Raw genomic sequence first — 22,312 nt, forward strand, 5'->3', positions numbered from 1 at the left:
ACCCTTTAATGACCATGGGAACTCTTGTATGCCAATGCTCCTATTCTCTTAACTGAATCTGTTGAAGATTTTGAAAAGAAATTCTAAGCAAGAAGACAAAGTCTAGAATTGAGAGGCTTCAAAGTCATCATCATTATTGATATCTGAGATTTTCGTGGAACAAAATGTCTGTATGCTTGTAAGAAAGTGAATTTTGTAAAATAATACAAAATGGTAAGAGCATCTTACCAATCTACAGCTATTGCATTCTGTCAACAAGATGGCATGATTTTTTTTTTTCTTTTGTAAGAAAGTTCACGTTTGTGAGAGTGATTCCTCCAGCTCCCCCCACCACCACCAGCCAAAAATAATTCTTTAAAATTTTGGTACAAAGCCAGTAATTTTAGGGAAGGGGCAAGTTGATTGTATTGGTCCCAGTACTTGACTGGCAATTTATTTAGTGACCCCAAAAGGGCGAAAGGCAAAGTTGACCTCGGCAGTATTTGAAGTCAGAATATAAACAACCCGAAAAAAAAAAGCATTTTGTCCGACGTGTTAATAGTTATACCTATTCGCCGCCTTAACCACCAAATAATAAATACTATTTATTTATTTATTTATGCTTATTCTACTCGAGTCAGGCTTATTAAAGTTGTTATGAAACGTTAAAAGATTGATTTTGGTATTACACAAGTTTAGAAAAGAAAAAAAATACGAAACTATAAAAGAAACACGTTTTGAGTTTACAAAAAGAACACTACGCTTGAGAAAAGTTAAGGTAGTTTAATTAACTGCTTTTCAGCCGATGAATCATTTGTATTATCTCTATGGCGCAACTTATCGTCTGCCTGTTGTTATCGAAGCAGACAAGTTTTTTATATTTTATAACGCATGTTTTCATTGGATAACACTGTAAACATTAGCATAGTGATGACCAATTATAGAAGGTATTTCAGCAGAAATACGGCGTATCTTCGGAATGTTTCAAAATGGCGCTTGCTGGGCAACATAACTTGTCTGATGAAGAAGAAAAGTACGTTGAATCTTTGTTTAATTATCTTGTTTCCCTTTAAACTTCATGGGATAACTAACACACGAATAATACTCGTCTTAGTATAGTGATTTTTGTGTTAACGCTTACTAATCCTCATGTAACTAAGTTGTTTTCGTTCGTTTAATCATATCCAAACATGTTTTTGTGTTTCTTTTTTAAGTAATTTATTCTTTCATTTATATGTTTTGTTTTTCTTTGTTGTAGTTTTTGCTAAAGAGAGAAATTCTATAAATATTTGCACTATATCTATTCCGTGGTTAGTCTGTAGAAACTTTTCTTTTGCTAAAAAGTTAAAATTTAGGACACTTCCCTTCTCGCGTGTGTACGAAGGAAGGACCCAACAGCCTCTTAGTATGTGAGTGGTAGTTTTTAACCATTCAGGCTTAGCAGTTTTTAAATCGCAAATTCCCAGGATGACTCGAAACTCTACACTAACAGTTGCTGAGTCGACAAAATGTTCTGAATACAAATCGTAAAATTAGTACAAAATAAAAAGAAATCAACAAATGAATTTCATTAAAATTTATAGTGTTCTGTCTGCCATAAATTTCAAATAACATACGGTAGTATTGTTAAAGGTGTTTAGAAATATCGAGATATATCTTTTAATTCAGAGTTTATTTACGACATACTGTTGGCCAAATTTTTTATGAGATAGGACAAGTTTCCGAAATCCAAAATTGTAGAAGACCGACAGCTCTACATGGGTAACTATCGGAAAGCAGTTGCATCAGTTTAACATTTCAACCTGGCACTTAGATGTCTTTAGTACAGTCTACTTTAATACAAGTATTTGGAACTGGTTTCCAGATTGAAAATAACCCAATATTTTGATGTGTTGCATGTATGCCGTAGTTTTTTTCCAAACCATGAAAAAGAAATATACATTACGAAAACACACAAGACAAAAACTACCTAAGTGAAATGGCGAATCTGTAATAAATAAACCTGCAAAATTTAGTATCATTAAAACAAAATAAAATTCAGTTTTGAAATGTTGTGAAGAAGAAATTACGTTCATTTAAACAAAAGCAAATCGTAACTGAATTAGTCCCGGTCAATGTCTGAGAAAAAAGCAAAACAAAAAAAGGGTTTCAGAAGGACAAAGATACATTATATAAGACGAATGTTAGACTTTTCGTGTTTTATGGTATTTTTTAGCAAAATTCACCTCTGAATAACTCCTTCACTTTGTTGCTAAAATAATGATTTTAAACATAGGTATAAGGCCACAAATTTGAGGAGGATACACTGAAATTGTTATAGAAGTGGTGTAGTCAATCGAATTAACTTTAATAGAACTCGTTTTGTAAATTTCTACCAATTTTTCCTTCTGAATACTACCAGGTGTAGTGTTTTATGTGAAGTTTGGGAGGAGGAGAGATAGTGGAGTTCAAGTAAAGAGAGTATGCAACTGCCTAATTTAGAATGTGCTAATAGCAGTGCCAAAGTAGACTGAGGTGTAATTGCACAGCTGTTATTGCAGAATGACTTGCTTAGATGAAAGCATATTGAGACGACAGTGGGAGACCTCTCTGGGTGTAGTTAGCAGCCAGCTTAAGTCTGAAATCTTCAAGCCTCACAGAATTGAGAGGATCTTTCTGAATTGGTGGACACCATTTGTTTTCTAACGAAACACTTTCAAACTTGGGACACTGGTAGAATGTGTCATATAAAACATCTTTTTACTCTTAGTGTTGTTGAGAAAACTTTACATTTTTAAAGTTATTTCATGCTAAATAAAAAATGGTGTCCACCAAATCAGAAAGATCCAATTGAGATAGTATTTGAAATACATATATTGTATTGAAGGCTTAACGTAATGTTTCTCAACCATTTTTTTTCACTGTGGACCCCTTTGATTCCTATTTTACTTAAATGGACCCTCTTAGCCATTTTATGTTTAAAAAATCCTATTATATTTCTATGATTAAATATTATTGCCAGTACTGGCTGACTGGTCCTGTGCCAGTGGCACATAAAAAGTACCATTCTAGCGTTGTCGTTGCCAGTGCTACCTGACTGGCTCCTGTGCCGGTGGCACTTAAAAAGCGCCATTCAAGTGTGGTCGATGCCAGTACCACCTGACTGGCCCTCGTGCTGGTGGCACATAAAAAGCACTCACTACACTCTCAGAGTGATTGACATTAAGAAGGGCATCCAGCTGTAGAAACTTTGCCTGATCAGATTGGAGCCTGGTGCAGCCTCCTGGCTTTCCAAACCTCAGTCAAACCTATGCCAGCATGGAAAGCAGACGTTAAACGATGATGATTATTAGGAATTGTATTTTTTTAAATTGTTAAAATATATTGTGAATTGTAGAAGTATAACAAATTTATTACACACAAATTTTAACAAAATCTTTTATAGACCCTCAAGGGCCATATGGTTGAAAACCATTGGCTTAACTAATCCAAATCAGTATGGGACAAATGACTAAGATAGCGACATTGACAATGGTGATGGGGATACAATCATCGTCATCATCATCGTTTAACGTCCCTTTTCCCTGCTGGCATGGGTTAGACAGTTTGACTGAAGAACTGGCAATGTTTCTACAGCTGGATGCCCTTCCTAAAGCCAGCCACTCTGTAGTGGGTGCTTTTTACATGCCACCGGCACGACCCACGCATAAATGGTGCTTATTGCGTGCCACCAGCACTGGTATCAGTCACAACTACAATTTCAATATAAATTGAAGTCTATTTTATCTACTGTTCTAACTTAATAGCATGTGACATTTTGTTTCCTTCTCTTTTGTTAATCTCAATTCTCTTGTACTCTTATATTTCAGCCAAAACAAATATTTTGATTTACTCTCTCAAATACCCCAGCTACTGACCCAAATTGAAGAGCATGTTCTTTCTCCCACCGATCCAAGTGAAAGTGTTAGTTCCAGCTCTAATCCATCCAATTCTAAGCCTTATGTTTCCTGTATAAAGATTAATGGTGTACCAATCTTGCCTCCAATTGTAAGTACAAGAAACTTGAAATTATATTTATATACTAGCTGGCCCTGTGCTGTCAAAAATGACAGCTAATTGTAGTATTTTATATATAAATAAGGTACATAATCACAGATACAAACATTCACACACTTCCCTTGTACATGCACACACACATATACTCACAGAGTTGAAACACTGTTTGATTTTTCTTTTCAGCATTGAAAGTTCACCATCCCACTTCCATTGCACACATGCACACTCATTCACATGACTCCCTTTTATATACACACATATATACTCATGCAGAGTTGAAATGCTGTTTGATTTTTTTTTTTTTTACCATTGAACTTCCATCAACCCACTACCAAGTTTGCTATCACCCCTCCCTTCTTTATTCATCTATACCCCCTTCGTTTCCCATTCATATATTGTGACGGAGAAATACACAAAAGTTATTATTATAGTAGAAGATATGGATGGTAAATCAAATTAATACACTTGTCAGTGTTCACATACATTCACATACCTCCCTTGTATATGCACACACATACATATACTCACACATAGTTGAAATGCTATTTGATTTTTTTTTTCAGCATTGAATGTTCAACCATCCTATTTCCATTGCACACACAGACACACACACATTCACTTGATGGATGAAGTGACACAAGATCAACAAAAGTAGCAGCCTGACCTATACAAATGAAAATCGTTTTCATATATTCACATTTTATATATTCCATGTTTCGCCTCTTCCACTAGAACTAATATTTCATCATTGAGCCATATCATCATCATTTAACATGTTTTCCATGCTGGCATGGGTTGGATGGTTTAACGGGATCTAGTGAGCTGCGGGGCTGCATCAAGCTCAAATGTCAGCTTTGGCATGTTTTCTACAGCTGGATGCCCTCCCCAATGCCAGCCACTTTACAGTAAGTACTGGGTGCTTTAAGTATACTTGTATATGTATGCTTTTGTATCTATACATCTTGTTTTCAAATTGAGAGTACAAGTATTTAAGGTCATAACTACTAGAATAGCAAAGTGGAGTTGGACTTGACTGTAAAGGTATTAGACTTCTAATTACATGATTTGTCTTCCAAAGCTTGATGATGCTGAAAGAGAAGAAATGAGACAATACAGAGATGAAGCTGTCAGACGGATGCAACAACGTAACCAAAGAAAACTGACATTGACAGATACTTCTGCTTCTGTAAGTAAATTATTTTTAGTATTTATAACAGAATTTTCCATGTATTCAAATTTTTAATTCTTTGTTGGGATGGATAAAGCCTAACATATTGCATGAATCTCTATATTGTAAGTGTTTGGGCTGGACATTGTTCTCACCAGTCTATGAGAGTCCAAAAAAGTTGTGCACACTGCCTTTCTTTTAATTAACTTACTAAAGGAAAATAGCCTGGTAGATTTATGCATATGGCTGGAGCAGCTAAATAACTGTTACCTCAAATTATCTTCTGTAATTTGTTATCCAATGAAGGCACATGGCTCAGTGGTTAGAGCATTGGGCTCACAATCATGAGGTAATGAGATCAATTCTCAGACCAAGCTGTGTGTTGTGTTCTTGAGCAAGACACTTTATTTCATGTTGCTCTAATTCACTCAGCTGTAGAAATGAGTTGTAATGTCGCTGGTGCCAAGCTGTATCAGCATTTGCCTTTCCCTTGGATAGCATCGGTGGTGTGAAGAGAGGAGGTTGGTATGCACGGGCAACTGCTGGTCTTCCATAAACAATCTTGCCCAGACTTGTGCCTCAGAGGGGAACTTTCTAGGTGCAATCCCATGGTCATTCATGTCCAAAGGGGGTCTTGACCCTTTTAGTTGCCATCCATATTTTCAGCTATTTTATCAATTGAAGCAAATAAATGTATGTGATATGATTTAAGATGCTAATCATGGATTAACAATATATTTTTAGATTATCACCATCTTATCCAGCCAGCACTCCAAATTTCTTTTATTTTGTTGTATAATCTATTATAACTCTGCATTATTTCTTATTGTAATTTATGAATTCATAAGCAAAATCATCACATTTCAGATTAACTCTTCTACTGTTGCTGAGAACATTTCAAATCCTCTTCTGGAACAAGACAGAACTGCACCATTTCATGACAATATAACAATACCTGGGTGTATACCTGAAGAAGACAAATCTTCAGACAATCTTCCACAGTCTTCATCCCCAGAAGAAGAACTTGTTCCCCAACTTTCACATGAACTAATCCCTCCAAAAGATGAAATCTCTTTTCAGGACAATAGAGGACAGACAAATCTAAATTCACCTACAGAGAACAGAGAAGAGACAAATTTAAGCTCACCTTCACTCAGATTAAAATATTGTGACAATTTACTGATTACCAGCTCTCTTTCTGACTTGGGCTCCTTAGAAGAAGGTTCATTACCCACCGAAATGAATGGTATGCCCCTAACTTCCCGATGTGAGCAACAAATTACTAAAGATCTTTCAACTCTTATCAAACATTTACCTGACAACTGTAGTTCTGACAATTCTGACTTTAGTGATTTCGTTTTTGCTTCCAACTTCGATTTAATCTGTGAGTCTCCTGAGCTTGATAAGGAAATTCCTCCTGTCACTAAATCAGCTTCAGATGAACCAGTAATCTGTTCCTTTCTTTCCAATATGAAACCAAACACAAGTGATTCCTCTCTCCATTTACCAAATGATACATCCCAAAATGTTCTGAGGGCTCCTATATTTCTCACGGATGAAAATGGTTTGGAATTGCACGCGTTGCCAGCTGAAAGCCAAAGTTCGATGCAAATTAGTGTTAATGAGGGGCAAGGATGGATCATGACCTCTCCTTTGATTGCTTATGTCACCAAGAAACGACCTGAAACAGTAGGCATGTCTTCCAATTCATCTCAAAAGCCCATTAAAATCCAACAGGCAGGTAACGCCACCTTTACAATTGACCGCAAAGACGATGGAGAAGAAAGTCACCTTGTTCGGCCTGTAATATCTAGCAATCAAGATTCTTGGGGCGCTAATGTTTGTCAAGCAGACTATAGTAATAACTCCATTTCTCCTAAAGCTAAACTAAACCAGTCCTGTAATAATAACAATAATATTAATAATAATAACAACAACAATTCTGTCCAAGTTCATTCTTCAAATCAAGAGCAAATCATTACAAATCATCAGAATACAAATCCTGCTGTTTTGCCAGCAAATTTGAACACCACATGTAATTCAAGTAAAAGAGACAAGTCTTTCATCGATGCCAGTTTAAATGAACCAAAGTTAGAGGATGATGAACGCAAAATGCTGTTGCCATTTTTGTCTTCACCACATAATTTATCTCTAAAAGACCATTTCAGTGATGATTCTTTAGACGAACTTTTATTTGGGATTGACAAAATTGGATTCGTTCCACGGAAGGATGGTGATGGCAGCGACTTGAAGGATTTAAGCAATCCAGTCAAAACAGGTGCTATCAATAAGAAATGTAATTCTAAGCAGCCAACTAAGACACAAGTAAGTTTTTATATTATTTATTTACTCTTTTACTTTTGGTTCCACAAAAAAATACACCCAGGAAAGTGGTTGGTGTTAGAAATGGCATCCAGCTGAAGAAACCATGCCAAAACTTGAGACATGTGATTTGTCTAGGAAGGCAGTAACTCCATATAAATTCTGACTCACACTGTGATACCCCATCTAGCCCATGCCAGCTTGGCAGACAGTCACAGAAATAATGATTAGGGGGATGATTTGGTAGTATTATTATATTGATACAATTTTGGCTCAAGACCTGTGATTTTGAAGAGAGTGGTCAGTTCATTTCTTCAACCCCTTTACTCAACTGATACTTATTTCATTACCCAGAAAGAGTGAAAAGCAAAGTTGATCTTGGAGGCATTTGGACTCAGAACATAGAGGGCTGGAAGAAATGCTACTAAGCATTTTGTCTGGTGTATGAATGATTCTGCCAGCTTACCATCTGATATAATATTAATATATAAGGCAGCAAGCTGGACAAAGTACTTAGGAACATTTCATCTGTCTTCATGTTCCGAGTTCAAATTCCACCGAGGTCAACTTTTCTTTTCCTCCTTTCAGAGTCATTAAAATAAGTACTGGTCTTATATTGGGATTGATAAAATCAATTAGCCACCCGCCCCCAACAAAATTTCAGGCCTTGTGCCTATAGTGGAAAGGATTATTATATTAATATATCAGTTAAGGTAGCAAGCTGGCAGTATCGTTAGCACGCTGGGCGAAATGCTTAGCAGTATTTTGTCTGCCACTACGTTCTGGGTTCAAATTCCGCTAAGGTCGACTTTGCCTTTCATCCTTTCAGGGTTGATGAAATAAGTACCAGTTACGTACTGGGTCAATGTAATCGACTAATCCTCTCTCCTCAAATTTCAGTCCTTGTGCCTGTAGTAGAAAGGATATTAATATATCATCATCATCATCATCATCGTTTAACGTCCGCTTTCCATGCTAGCATGGGTTGGACGATTTGACTGAGGACTGGTGAAACCGGATGGCAACACCAGGCTCCAATCTAATTTGGCAGAGTTTCTACAGCTGGATGCCCTTCCTAACGCCAACCACTCAGAGAGTGTAGTGGGTGCTTTTACGTGTCACCCGCACGAAAACGGCCACGCTCGAAATGGTGTCTTTTATGTGCCACCCGCACAAGAGCCAGTCCAGGGGCACTGGCAACGATCTCGCTCGAAAACCCTACAAAGGCCAATCAGCATTCATTATATTAATATCACAATATTCATGTGAAAAATCTATTGTATATTTTTATTTTAATCACTTTCTAGTAAGAGTTCTGTTATGCTAAGGTGTAATAACATTCATACGTTCATCTCTGAATTATTCCTTTCCAGACCAGTCTCCCTACCAAATCAATTCAAACTAACTTCACTACGGTAACAACTCATTCTTCTCACAACTTGCCAGTTTCCACTGCTACTGTTGCCATGGCTGATATCCCTAATCCATCAGAGGTATGCAGTCTTGCAGAGATCTCTGCTTCAGATTCCACAGCCAATCATTTAAATCCAGCAGAAAAGAAAATAGCCATAACTAGTCCAAGCCTAATTCCAAAGTATTGTAGTGATTCGTTAATTCGCCGGGGCTCGTATACCCTTGGAGAGCCATCAGTTGATTTAAGAAAATACTTAAACAATTCAATCCACAATTCCCATGAAGATAAAGATGCTGACAATAACAGCAGTTGTTCAGATTCTGACAAAATCCCTACTTATGAAGATTTTGAAACTCAACTTCTGAAGAAAAATTCTGAAAATGTCAGCCCATTACCTATCAGAGTTGAAATAGACAGCTTTAAATCAGAACAGCAATCTACAAGACAAAACGAGGTTAAAAACACAAGTAGTAATTCTATCCAACATTCTTCCCCTGTTACAAAAGAGAAAATTCCCAGAAACTCAATTTTGGAAAATATTCCATTATCAGCAGCTTCATGCCAAAGTGAATACAGCCCATTAAATACTTCAAGAAAAAAATCTCCAATCAAGAAAAAAGAAGACAAATGCAACATGAATACTTCTGCATTAAATCATACACAAAATGGTTTGGAAACTTCAGCTTTCAAAGGTAACATTCACTTTAAGTTTTTAAAGATTTTTTGTTTGTTTTTGTTTACAATTTGTTTACATAGGCACAGGAGTGGCTGTGTGGTAAGTAGCTTGCTTACCAACCACATGGTTCTGGGTTCAGTCCCACTGCGTGGCACCTTGGGCAAGTGTCTTCTACTATAGCCTCAGGCCGACCAAAGCCTTGTGAGTGGATTTGGTAGACGGAAACTGAAAGAAGCCCGTCATATATATGTATGTGTGTATGTATATATATATATATATATATATATATATATATGTGTGTGTCTGTGTTTGTCAACCGATGCTGGTGTGTTTACGTCCCCGTAACTTAGTGGTTTGGCAAAAAAGAGACCGATAGAATAAGTACCAGGCTTACAAAGAGTAAGTCCTGGGGTCGATTTTCTCGACTAAAAGGCGGTGCTCCAGCATGGCCGCAGTCAAATAACTGAAACAAGCAAAAGAGTAAAAGAGTAATTGCAAACCTCCTTAATTTCAATGTTTTGCTTCTAAGTTAAGCCTTTGCCTGTGCAAAGCATTTTCATAAGTTTGTCCTAATCATTCAATGCTTGCTTTCAGACTTTTTAGTTAGCCCTTGTTTTATAGATCCTAAGTAATATAAAGCTTTCCTTTCATAAGCCTCAAGTTACTCTGGTGGTTAAAAAAAATTGGAAGTGTATATCATATATGGTGCATGGACATCAGGCAAATACATCCTGCACATCACGTGATACACAGGACAGGCAGAGTGTTAAAAACCAGGCAGTTACATCTTTATCTTCTATCTTTTACTGGTTTCAGTCTTAGACTGTGGCCATGCTCGGGCACTGCCTTGAAGAATTTTAGCCTGGTACTTATTCTGTTAGTCTCTTTATGCCGAACCGCTAAAGTTACAGGGATCTAAACATACCAACACCAGTTGTCAAATGGAGGTAAGGGATGAACAAAGGCACTTGGGCCTCACCGAGGCGATGACTACGGACCGAGACCTTTGGAAATGGGCTGTGCGTGAGAAGACCCGGCAAGCCAAGTAAGATCGTTGCCAGTGCCCCTGGACTGGTTCTTGTGCGGGTGGCACATGAGATGCACCATTTTGAGCGTGGCCGTTGCCAGTACCGCCTGACTGGCTCCTGTAGGATTTTCGAGCGAGATCGTTGCCAGTGCCCCTGGACTGGCTTGTGCGGGTGGCACATAAAAGACACCATTTCGAGCGTGGCCGTTTTCGTGCGGGTGACACGTAAAAGCACCCACTACACTCTCTGAGTGGTTGGCGTTAGGAAGGGCATCCAGCTGTAGAAACTCTGCCAAATCAGACTGGAGCCTGGTGTTGCCATCCGGTTTCACCAGTCCTCAGTCAAATCGTCCAACCCATGCTAGCATGGAAAGCGGACGTTAAACGATGATGATGATGATGATGATATATATGTATCTATATATATATATATGTATCTATATATATGTATCAGTGCCACCGAACTGGCTCCTGTGCAGGTGGCACGTAAAATACACCATTTTGAGCATGGTTGTTGCCAGTACCGCCTGACTGGCCTTCGTCGGTAAAAGCACTCACTACACTCTCAGAGTGGTTGGCATTAGGAAGGGCATCCAGCTGTAGAAACTCTGCTAAATCAGATTGGAGCCTGGTGTAGCCAACTGGTTTCACCAGTCCTCAGTCAAATCGTCCAACCCATGCTAGCATGGAAAGCGGACGTTAAACAACGATGATGATGATCTATATACACATACACACACACACAACAGGCTTCTTTCAGTTTCCATCTGCCAAATCCACTTGCAACGCTTTGGTTAGCTCAAGTATATAGTAGAAGGTGTCATGCAGTAGGACTGAAACCACAACCATGTGGCTGGGAAACAAGCTTGTAGCGTACTTCTCTCTCGGACGTAGCAGATAACAGCTAGCCTTCGGCTGCATCTTTGGTCCCTGTTGTGTCCACCACTCTGATTGGTTGGTATTGGTGCATTTTTGTCTCTTGTTCTATTTTGCGCCAGATAGATTTAGCTGCTATTGCTAGCAGTTCAATCAACTGCATATAGGCTCTATTGTTGCGTTGAGTTTCAAATATTATTTCTGTGGGGAGACACAGTAAACAATCTAACAGCATAACTCCCTCTCTCTTTTGTGAAGTTATGCTGGATTATTTCAGAAAGATTTTGTTTTTTTTAAAATCTCTATAAAATGTGTTTTGAGAAATGTTATATCAAGCAAAAAAAAAAAAAATTATTAAACTTGTATCATTTCAGCTTCTAACTCGCCAGGCCAGTCTGCTGTTCTTACAAGCAATGAGCTGTTTGACTGGGAAGACATGTTTGAAGATGAGTTGAGATCATTTTTCAGTGAAAAAAGACAATCATTTATGAAGATGCAGCAACAATTTAGAGAATATGAAGAACAATTTGAAGAGGAGTACCAGAGAACTCTTGACAGCATGAAGAAATCTCAACGTTGGCCAAAAGAATTCACACCTGACATGAATATTTTCATTCCTAAAACAGACATGACTGGCAATCCAACTGAGGAGCAAGCATTGTTGAATCACCAACACACTCCTGAATCTACCACTTCACAACGAAAATCATATAAACTTATTAAGGTATGTCTTTAATTTTAATCAATCAATAATTTTACGTGTGGAGGCACATAGCCTAGTGGTTAGAGCAGCAGACTCGTGGTCAAGGGATCACAGGTTCGAATCTCAGTCCTGGTGATGTGTGTGTTTATGAGTGAAACACTTAAGCTTCACGCAACTCCAGCAGAAGATAATGGCAAACTTTTGTTGACTCTTTCGCCAAACCTTCTTGCCTATATCCAAAAGGAAACCATCAAGCATATTGGTAATTACTCACAATTAAACTACAATCACAGATGTGTCACATCTCACCTCGTACATGAAGCCCCTTTTTCTACTCCTCTATTTGTCATTTCCTGTGACCCTTCACCAAACACGTTACCCAACTGTTTCACCTAAGAACTGCAACCTTTTGGGATTCCTCTCCAGTTCACATTTTTCTGCAGGCACTGACAAACAGGTGTTCCAACTGAACATCAATTATATCATATTATGAGACCCTACAGGCACCAGGGGTTCTGACCCACTTCCCCCAGCTAATTAATAAAATAAACTCATAATTTTGTTCTGGTTTCAAATCCTGCAGGGGTTAACTTTAGCTTTCATCTTCCTAGGTTTGATAAAGCACCTGTAGAGTATTGGGAATCACCCTGACTGAGTATACCGTTTTTCCTATGACTTCCAGGCCTTGTGCTAATATGAGAAATCATCATCATTATTATTGTGGTGGTGAGCTAGCAGAATCATTAGTACATTGGACAAACATACTTGGCAGCATTTCTTCTGACTCATTCAAATTCTGCCAAGGTTCACTTTGCCTTTCATCCTTTTGGAGTCAATAAAATAAGTACCACTTGAGTCTGGGGGTCAATGTAATTAACTATCTGCCCCTAAAAATTTGCTGTCCTTGTGCCAAATTATTATTATTATTATTATTATTATTATTATTATCAAAAGAATGATGCATTGGTAAAGTATATTTTTGTCGCTCTGAGGTCAATAAAATAAGTATAAGTCATGTGTCAATGTAAGAAATTACTATTAATATAATTTTTTTATGTAGACTGACCAAGATCCTGCCAGTGTAATCGGTGCTGCTATAAAGGGCTTTCTCACAAGAAGACTTTTGTCCTGTCCTAAAGTGGAAGCTTTGAGAAAAACTATATATGTGAGTGAAATTTCTGACTTACTTCACTGAAGTATCCTTCCTACATCTAACTACAGTATGTTACTTTGTGTGAGATGTTAGTCATTGCATTGTGAGATGAACATTTCGTGATCAATGGTATCCATCAATGAATGATGGATCAGCAGTATCCGATCATCAATGAATAAAGCTGACACTGGAGCTCAACACAGCCTTGCAGCTTGCCAGATCCTGTCAAACCATCCAACCTGTGTCAGTATGGAATATAGATATTACAAGATGGTGGTGGTGGTGGTGGTGAAGGTGGATTGGTCTATTTGAAAATTAGTTGCTTTGGCTACAGGTACAATGTAATGCTGATCACCACTTGGCTAATTATCCAGTACTAGCAACACCACCAATCCTTGTATAAACACTCAGACATATAAACAGTACAGTAGTATATGTATGTGTGTGTGTGTGTGTGTATATCTATATATATATATATATATATATATATATATATATATATATATATATATATATATATATATATACATACACACACACACACACACACATGTTGTGTTGAGTGTTTTTATCACAAACAGATGTCGCATCATTATTGATTTTCTGTCTTTGTTTAGGAATGTTTAAAGCTACTCAGTGAAACCAACGACTCTTCCAATTTGGATTTGATAACAAGATTAAATAACCAAGTAAGTTCATTCTTTCTTTTTTTCTTCTCATCTCTTTTTACTACTATTGTTGCTTTTTCTGCTCCTCTTCTTCCTCCTCCCCTCCCCTTTTCACAACTACTACTTCTAGTTTTTTTTCCCCCCTCCTGCCATTGTCTGTTTTCTTTGACTCTGTCCTCTTCCTTCTTCTAAAACTACTACTTTTTTTGTCCTTGTCTATGACTCCAAGGCAATGAGACAGTACAATATGGTTGTTCAATCTGCTGGAAATGGCTGTCGAAACTCCCTCTAATCACACCATCGAAGCTATATTGGACAATGTTGTCCAAGGCACATGAAAAGATGGGATGGTCATGGCTAATAAAGCTTTGGTCATAGGTCTGCTTGATCAAGCTGACTTGCAACTAAACATCAAGAACAGTCATATTACTTAGATGGAAATAGGGAATGAGGTAAAATTGTAGATAGGCACAGGAGTGGCTGTGTGGTAAGTAGCTTGCTTACCAACCACATGGTTCTGGGTTCAGTCCCACTGCGTGGCATCTTGGGCAAGTGTCTTCTACTATAACCTCGGGCCGACCAAAGCCTTGTGAGTGGATTTGGTAGACAGAAACTGAAAGAAGCCCATCGTATATATGTATGTGTGTGTGTATATGTTTGTGTGTCTGTTTGTCCCCTCAACATCATTTGACAACCGATGCTGGTGTATTTACGTCCCCGTAACTTAGCGGCTCAACAAAAAAGACCGATAGAATAAGTACAAGGCTTCCAAAGAATAAGTCCTGGCGTCGATTTGCTCAACTAAAGGCGGTACTCCAGCATGGCCGCAGTCAAATGACTGAAACAAGTAAAAGATAAAAAAAAGATAAAAAGATTAAGAATAAGGTAAAACTGAATTAAGGAAAAGAGTTGAATTGTGGATTAGAAATTATGTAAAATTGTGAAAGAAAGATGATGAAAAACTTAATTAACTCTTTCATAAGTGCCATGTTACTCTGGTGGTTGACAAAAAGATTAGGAATGTGTACAGACACCAAGGAAATATGTCTTGTGTACCATATAGACTAAAAACTGGATGAGAGATAGGATAAAATAGTTATATTTCATTCACTGTGACATTTAGTTTGGAACATATCTCAAGCAGAAAGTCATCATCATTTAACATCCATTTTCCATGCTGGCATGGGTTTGACGGTTTGACAGGAACTGACCAGCTGAAGAGCTGCCCAGGCTCCAGCTGGTCAGTTCCTATCAAACCGTCCAACCCATGCCAGCACCACTTTAAATAAACATCATCCAGTAGTAGAAAATCTGCTTCAGTGGATTATGTCTGACCCATGCAAGCATGGAAAAGTTGACGTTAAAACGATGATGTAATGTTTGTAGCAGTTTGAATTCTAGCTGGTTTTATATAGGTGTTGTGTGTGTTTTGTTATTTTCCATTCAATTCAAATATCAAAGTCTTATCTATTTTCTATCTTAGCTGGATGCTGCACGTCTAGATATACATGACATTTTCTTTGAGATGACTACTCAAGAGAGAATGAACATCATTCACCAATCTCGGATACTTGCAGCGAGGAAACTACAGGTAAAAGTAATCACCACAAAAGTGGTTTAATTAATTCAATTGTTTTGCATTTTAATGATTTGGCAAATGTCAGCGAGATTTATTTGTGTCTTGACTTAACACTTCACCATTTAAACCAGTTACATCCAGCACAAATATTCTACTTATTTTATGTTCAAACTGGCTAGATCCAGCCTCTTACACCTACCCTACAATGTCATTCTAAAAATAAACATTCGTGTCATTGAAATCTCAAAGCTACAAAATGATGCATGATTAATTCTAAACAATGTGTATAACCAGGCATTACATTGACAGTTGTTGGCACTCCGTCGCTTACGACATCGAGGGTTCCAGTTGATCCGATCAACGGAACAGCTTGCTCATGAAATTAACGTGCAAGTGGCTGAGCACTCCATAGACTCGTGTACCCTTAACGTAGTTCTCGGGAGATATTCAACGTGACACAGTGTGACAAGGCTGACCCTTTGAATTACAGGCACAACAGAAACAGGAAGTAAGAGTGAGAGAAAGTTGTGGTGAAAGAGTACAGCAGGGTTCGCCACCATCCCCTGCCGGAGCCTCATGGAGCTTTAGGTGTTTTCGCTCAATAAACACTCACAACGCTCGGTCTAGGAATCGAAACCGTGAGTCTGCTGCCCTAACCACTGGGCCATTGCACCTCCACACATTTGACAGTAATCTGAAGCTAAAAGGTTAAACTCTTTTTGATATCAGTCCTACAATATTTTTTTTTCCCCATTAGTTTGATCTGCTGGAAGGGGTTTTGCTCATCCTCACCCCACAGTTCATATGTCACATGACCTGCCCAACTGATACATGTGATCTCTCATTGAGACCTTTCTTATTTATGCTGCAATTGTAACATATTTATATAGCCTGTTGAAGAGAAATACATGCATACACACACACATACACACTTTTATTCAAATTGACCTCCAGACTTATTTTTTAAAGCCTAGTACTTATTCTATCAGTCTCCTTTGCCTAACTGCTAAGTTAGGGGACATAAACGCACTAGTACCAGTTGTCAAATGGTGATATGGGAACGAGTACACACACACACACACACACACAGATATATATATATATATATATATATATATATATATATATACATACACACACTCACACACACATGGGCTTCTTTCAGTTTCTGTCTACCTAATACACTCACAAGGCTTTGGTTAGCCTGAGGCTATAGTAGAAGACACTTGCCCAAGGTGACACACAGTGGAACTGAACCTAGAACCATATGGTTGGGAAGTAAGTTTCTTATCATACAGCCATACCTACACCTATATAAAAATAGCAGATCAGCCAGTGTCTGCTTTGAGAAAAGTTAGTAATAGTTCAGTTATGGATAGGCAAACACCAGTATGAGGTAGAAAGAAAATCCATAATGTTGATGTGACTGAGACAAGTAGATCAATGGTGTCACGAGTGAAAAAACTTGGAATTGATAGAAAAGATGTGCATAGGTTATTTCATTGTCCTAATTAATAACGAAATTATATTAAAGCTATGGAAAATAAGGGTATCAGCTAATATGACAGTCTAAAAGAAATATCACTTGATTGTTGTACAGTCACTTGTCTAATTAAATCTTTATATTTTTTTCATATTTTAAAGGCCAGACCACAACAAATATCTTCAGCAACTCAAAAGTATTTGATGCGGAAAAACCAAATGTATCCTTTTTTTATTCTGCTGTTGTTTAAACTCCACCAGGTCAGCTTCAATCCCACAGACTGAAGAATACAGGCATTCCAGCTGTGACCATTTTAACTTTATCTTTAGACATAGCTTCATTTTTCTAACAAGTTTTATAAGATAGTAGATTTGGCTGCTATTACTAAGATTTTAAGCAATCATCCAAAATATAGCTCCTTGGTAATACTGTGCCTCTACAGCCTATCTAAGTAAGCTACACTTCCACATGATACCTATTTACAGGTACTGAGAATTAAGTGAATTAAGCCATTGTTGATTGTTATCCTGTGTTCTAATGTAATTATAATATTTGTGTAGTTCAATGGAGCTATATCTAAAAATTCAACCAAATAGACCTTCTATTTTCTAAAAAACATCGCTTATGAAATAAGTCCGGTGGTACTTGCAACAGCCACACTCAAATGGTGTTTTTTACATGCCACCTGCACAGGAGTCGGTCCAATGTTTTGTTCACATGCCACCGGCACAAATGCCAGTAAGGCGAAGCTGGAAACGATCATGCTCAAACGGTGCTTTTACGAGTTTAAATCTGTGAATTTCTACACTTCTAAAACTATTACCTTAATGCAAACTCAGAAACCAGAGTCAAAGTGTCTCATCATCTTTATCTGACAAACCAAATACCAGGAACAATTCCAACCTTCATCCAATTCCTTCTCCAGTCCAACCAACAAGGTAAGTATTGTCTGGGTGGCTAACATACCTCATATATGTTTGTCCTTGTAGATAAGATTATATTATCAGCAATGTTAAAGACTACCGAGCCTCAATAGTTAATTTACTCTATCAGTTTCTGGATTTACACATAATTCTTGCTTGTATTGATTTGTGACTCAGTCCCATTCCTGTTTCCTTTTTTTGTTTTTGACATTCATGGGTCTGTTAACAAAGAAACTTTAAACATGCTAGCAAGGAAAGAAAAGCAAACAATATTGATAATTCAGATATAAAAAGCAAAAAGGTTAGATGTGTGTAAATATTGACAGATAATTACGAAATTTGTAATTTTTAAGTGATCTCATGAGATCACTGGTAGGTAATGGATTAAACAAATAAACCCCAGGACTTATTTTTTAAGCCCCTTTTGCCAAACCACTAAGTTACAGGGACATAAATACACCAACACCAGTTGTCAAGCAGTGGTGAAGGGACAAACGTAGACACAGACATATATATATATATATATATATATATATATATATATATATATATATATATACACACACACACACTCTCTGAGTGGTTGGCGTTAGGAAGGACATCTAGCTGTAGAAACTCTGCCAAATTTAGATTGGAGCCTGGTGTTGCCGTCCGGTTTCACCAGTCCTCAGTCAAATCATCCAACCCATGCTAGCATGGAAAGCGGACGTTAAACGATGATGATGATGATGATATACACATACACAACAGGTGTCTTTCAGTTTCTTTCTACCAAATCCACTCACAATGCTTTGGTTGACCCAAGGCTATAATAGAAGACATTTTCCCCAAGGTACCACGCTGTGGGACTGGACTCGGAATCATGTGGTTGGGAAGCAAGCTTCTTGCCACACAGCCACTCCTGCAGTTACTAAATTATTTCAGTTTATTTCTAATATTTACTTTAAAATTAAATCAGTTGGTGAGATTATGGTTGAAAATGCAGTTCTGAATGTACTTTGTTGTTTCATGTTAAGTCTTAACATCATCATCATTTAACATGCACTTTTCCATGCCTGCATGGATCACATGGAATTTGCTGAGGCAGATTTTCTACAGCTGAATGCCCTTTCTGTTGTAAAATACCTGTGGAAAACTTCTATACTGTTTGAGAAATTACTGATAATATGGTAAGTATTACATCCTAGAATTAAAAAATATATATTGAAATTAAAATATATATATATATATATATATATATATATGTGTATATATATATATATATATCGTCATCATTTAACATTCACTTTCCATGCTAGCATGGGTTGGACGGTTTGACTGAGGACTGGCTAGCCAGAAGGCTGCACCAGGCTCCGATCTGATCTGGCAAAGTTTCTACAGCTGTATGCTCTTCCTAACGCCAACCACTCTGAGAGTGTAGTGGGTGCTTTTATATGCCACTGGCATGAGGGCCAGTCAGGCAGTACTGGCAACGGAAACATTCAAAAATTGTTTTTTACATGCCACCTGCAAGGGAACCAGTCTGGCGGCACTGGCAATGATATATTAATTTATTATTGCCAAGGCAATGTCTAATAACATTGTTTTTTTTTTTTTTCTTTCTTTTCTTTTGAAGATCAACAACTCGAAAAATATCAAGCCAGCAGATTCCAAAAAATAGAATTGGTAAGTTGATTTACCAACGTTTTGATTTTTATTATAGATTTTTTTTCAACATTTTGAGGATAAGACATTTATGGGTGTAATTTTTCTCTTCGTAGTGTCTGTTGCTGGGAAAATGGCTGCCACACGATTTGTTTCAACGAAAATGAAAGATGTGCCTTCATTGAAAATTGCCTCAAACAAGCCATGGCGTTGATTAGATCATTTTCATGTGTTTCATCTAAGTCATATTTCAAATTTTATCTGTGATAACAAGAGAACTAATTAATCTTATTTATATTTGTTGGACACATTAAATGCCATGCTATGGTATTCACTGATAGCAGTAACATGTGTTGTGTCGGGGAGAACATGTACAATTTGTGGCTTGTTAAAATGATTTCTTCTTGCCAAGTTTTATTTGGTAAATGACTCTTCTGCTAGTATATGAATATTATATTTTCATAGTATTAGAACAGTTTATGAGACAGATTATAGCTTCACTATAAATCTTTTTTAATCAGATGTTATCCCATTTTGCTATTAAACCTTTTTAGAATAATCATGTTGTCAACAATTCCGAGCCATTTTAAATTATAAATATTCTGACCTAAAATATCTGACACATGGATACCAAAACTGGGAAATCTGTTTGAAGATTGTATCTATTGTAAATAATTCACAAAAATTTTTGTATATTTTTCATTTGGTCATATTCATATACTTACATATATATATACTAGAAAATAAACCAAATTTATTTTCTTTCTGTTACTTACTTGCTTATTGCGTTTCTACATTTGTTTCATTGCATTTTTTCCCTTGTATAGCAAACATCCCATTGATGTAGATGACGGGTACACTACCTGCAAACTGCTAATCTCTACACATTAAAATAACAATCCTTTATTTTTATATATTGTGAGTGTTTATCGTATTTCCCTCTTAAAAGATTTATAAGAATAAAAAAGCAATGAAGATTGTTTAGTATCTCCAAGCTTCTGATTCATTGTTTTATATTTACAATTTGTAAACTTTACATCTAATAAACCCTCTAAACATATTTAAAGTGTTTGGAATGTTTTACTTCTTTTGTATTCATTGAACATTTCAATTCTTGAAAGTCACCTGACCAGCTGAAGAATAACATTTGTCCAGTGCTGTGTGATCATATCATCATCTGTAAGACAGATCTGACTTATTTAGAATAGACTTGGCTGTAAATAGGGGTGACACAGCTCGCTGTTGAAAGCAGGAGCACTGTGTAACATGTGCTATGTTCAAGCCATTGGAAACCTAACATAAGGGCAAGGTTTCCCATCATCATCATTTAACGTCCATTTTCCATGCTGGCATGGGTTGGACAGCTAGACAGGAGCTGGCAAGGCCAGGGGCCACACCACCAGGTTCTAAGGTCTGTTTTAGCTTGGGTTCTATAGCAGGATGTCCTTCCTAACACCAACTACTTTGCAGGGAGTACTGAGTGCTTTTTAGCATAGCACCAGTGCCTAGCAATTTAAATGCTTACTGATTTTATAGTTATTCTACCTAATTATTGAAGAGTGGGTATATCTAGAACACTGATCTTAGGGTGTGGATATAACTAAAAAATCAGCTGTATGCACAGTTGTGGTGTATTAAGCTGAGTGAGGCCATTTGGTGCACTAAGCTCAAAAACTGTGTATGCAAAGCTTGATGTGAAGCAGCAGATGTGTAGTACCATACAAAAGGTGACATGATGCATGTAACCAGATGAAATGAAAGATGACTTGAGTGTATGTCCAAAAGAACAGCAGCTTATTCAAAGAGATGAACAAGAAGTAACAAGTTTGAAACCAGATAAAAGTTTGTTGGAATGAAGTGGTGTGTGTGTATGTATGGTGCTTCAGATTTTTCTACTTCTTTCCAATTATTTCTCTGAATTTCATTCAAGAAATGTTTTATCATTTTTTACCCAATGTTTTAAGACCTAGTTTTAGAACATAAAGCTTATAATAAAGACAGAATTGCCATAGCTAGTACATCATTCAAGAGATTCTCCAGGAAGTTAAGTTTGTACCAAAATTCTTATTTCTTTATTGCCCACAAGGGGCTAAACATAGAGGGGACACACAAGGACAGACAAAGGGATTAAGTCAATTACATCGACCCCAGTGCGTAACTGGTTCTCAATTTATCGACCCCGAAAGGATGAAAAGCAAAGTCAACCTCGGCGGAATTTGAACTCAGAATGTAACAGCAGACAAAATATCGCTGAGCATTTCGCCCGGCGTGCTACTGATTCTGCCAGCTCACTGCCTTTTGTCCCAAAATTCTATTGAATCAAATCTTACCAGGGGCTACTCAGTATTATTATTGCTAATCTACAACAGGATTACACAGAACTAAAGAATTTTATAGTAACTCACAACATTCAATTACCAATAATTCAAGAAACATTCTTAATATCTAAACACAGAACTCCCAGCAGTCAAACTCATATTAGACAGACCTTTCCAAAATGAAGGCAATCTGATTGAATGTATAAAAAAAAACATGCAGAAACAAATGGGAAACAACATGGCACTAGAAATACAAACATGCAAAATAAAAACCAGTAATAAGAAGCAAAGTCTTATAGTGCATTCTCTAAGTGTCACAATTCTGATAAAGATTTTGATGAAAT

The 22,312-nt window shown here is 37.2% G+C and overlaps 1 protein-coding gene across 1 annotated transcript; it reads left to right on the forward strand.

Annotated features, from left to right (window-relative positions):
- Positions 1-734: 734 nt before the first annotated feature.
- LOC106878946 (uncharacterized) lies at positions 735-20,710 on the forward strand. Its single transcript, XM_014928325.3, has 13 exons — positions 735-1,012; positions 3,828-4,005; positions 5,093-5,200; positions 6,050-7,507; positions 8,878-9,610; positions 11,872-12,221; positions 13,261-13,365; positions 13,971-14,042; positions 15,505-15,612; positions 17,245-17,303; positions 17,923-18,021; positions 19,622-19,671; positions 19,767-20,710. Exons 1-13 carry the CDS (start codon positions 969-971, stop codon positions 19,862-19,864), a joined length of 3,462 nt encoding a protein of 1,153 aa, XP_014783811.2. The 5' UTR covers positions 735-968; the 3' UTR covers positions 19,865-20,710.
- Positions 20,711-22,312: the final 1,602 nt, after the last annotated feature.

Source organism: Octopus bimaculoides, chromosome 4, assembly GCF_046866305.1.
Source record: "Octopus bimaculoides isolate indiv1 chromosome 4, ASM4686630v1, whole genome shotgun sequence".
NCBI classification, from domain to species: Eukaryota; Metazoa; Mollusca; class Cephalopoda; order Octopoda; family Octopodidae; genus Octopus; species Octopus bimaculoides.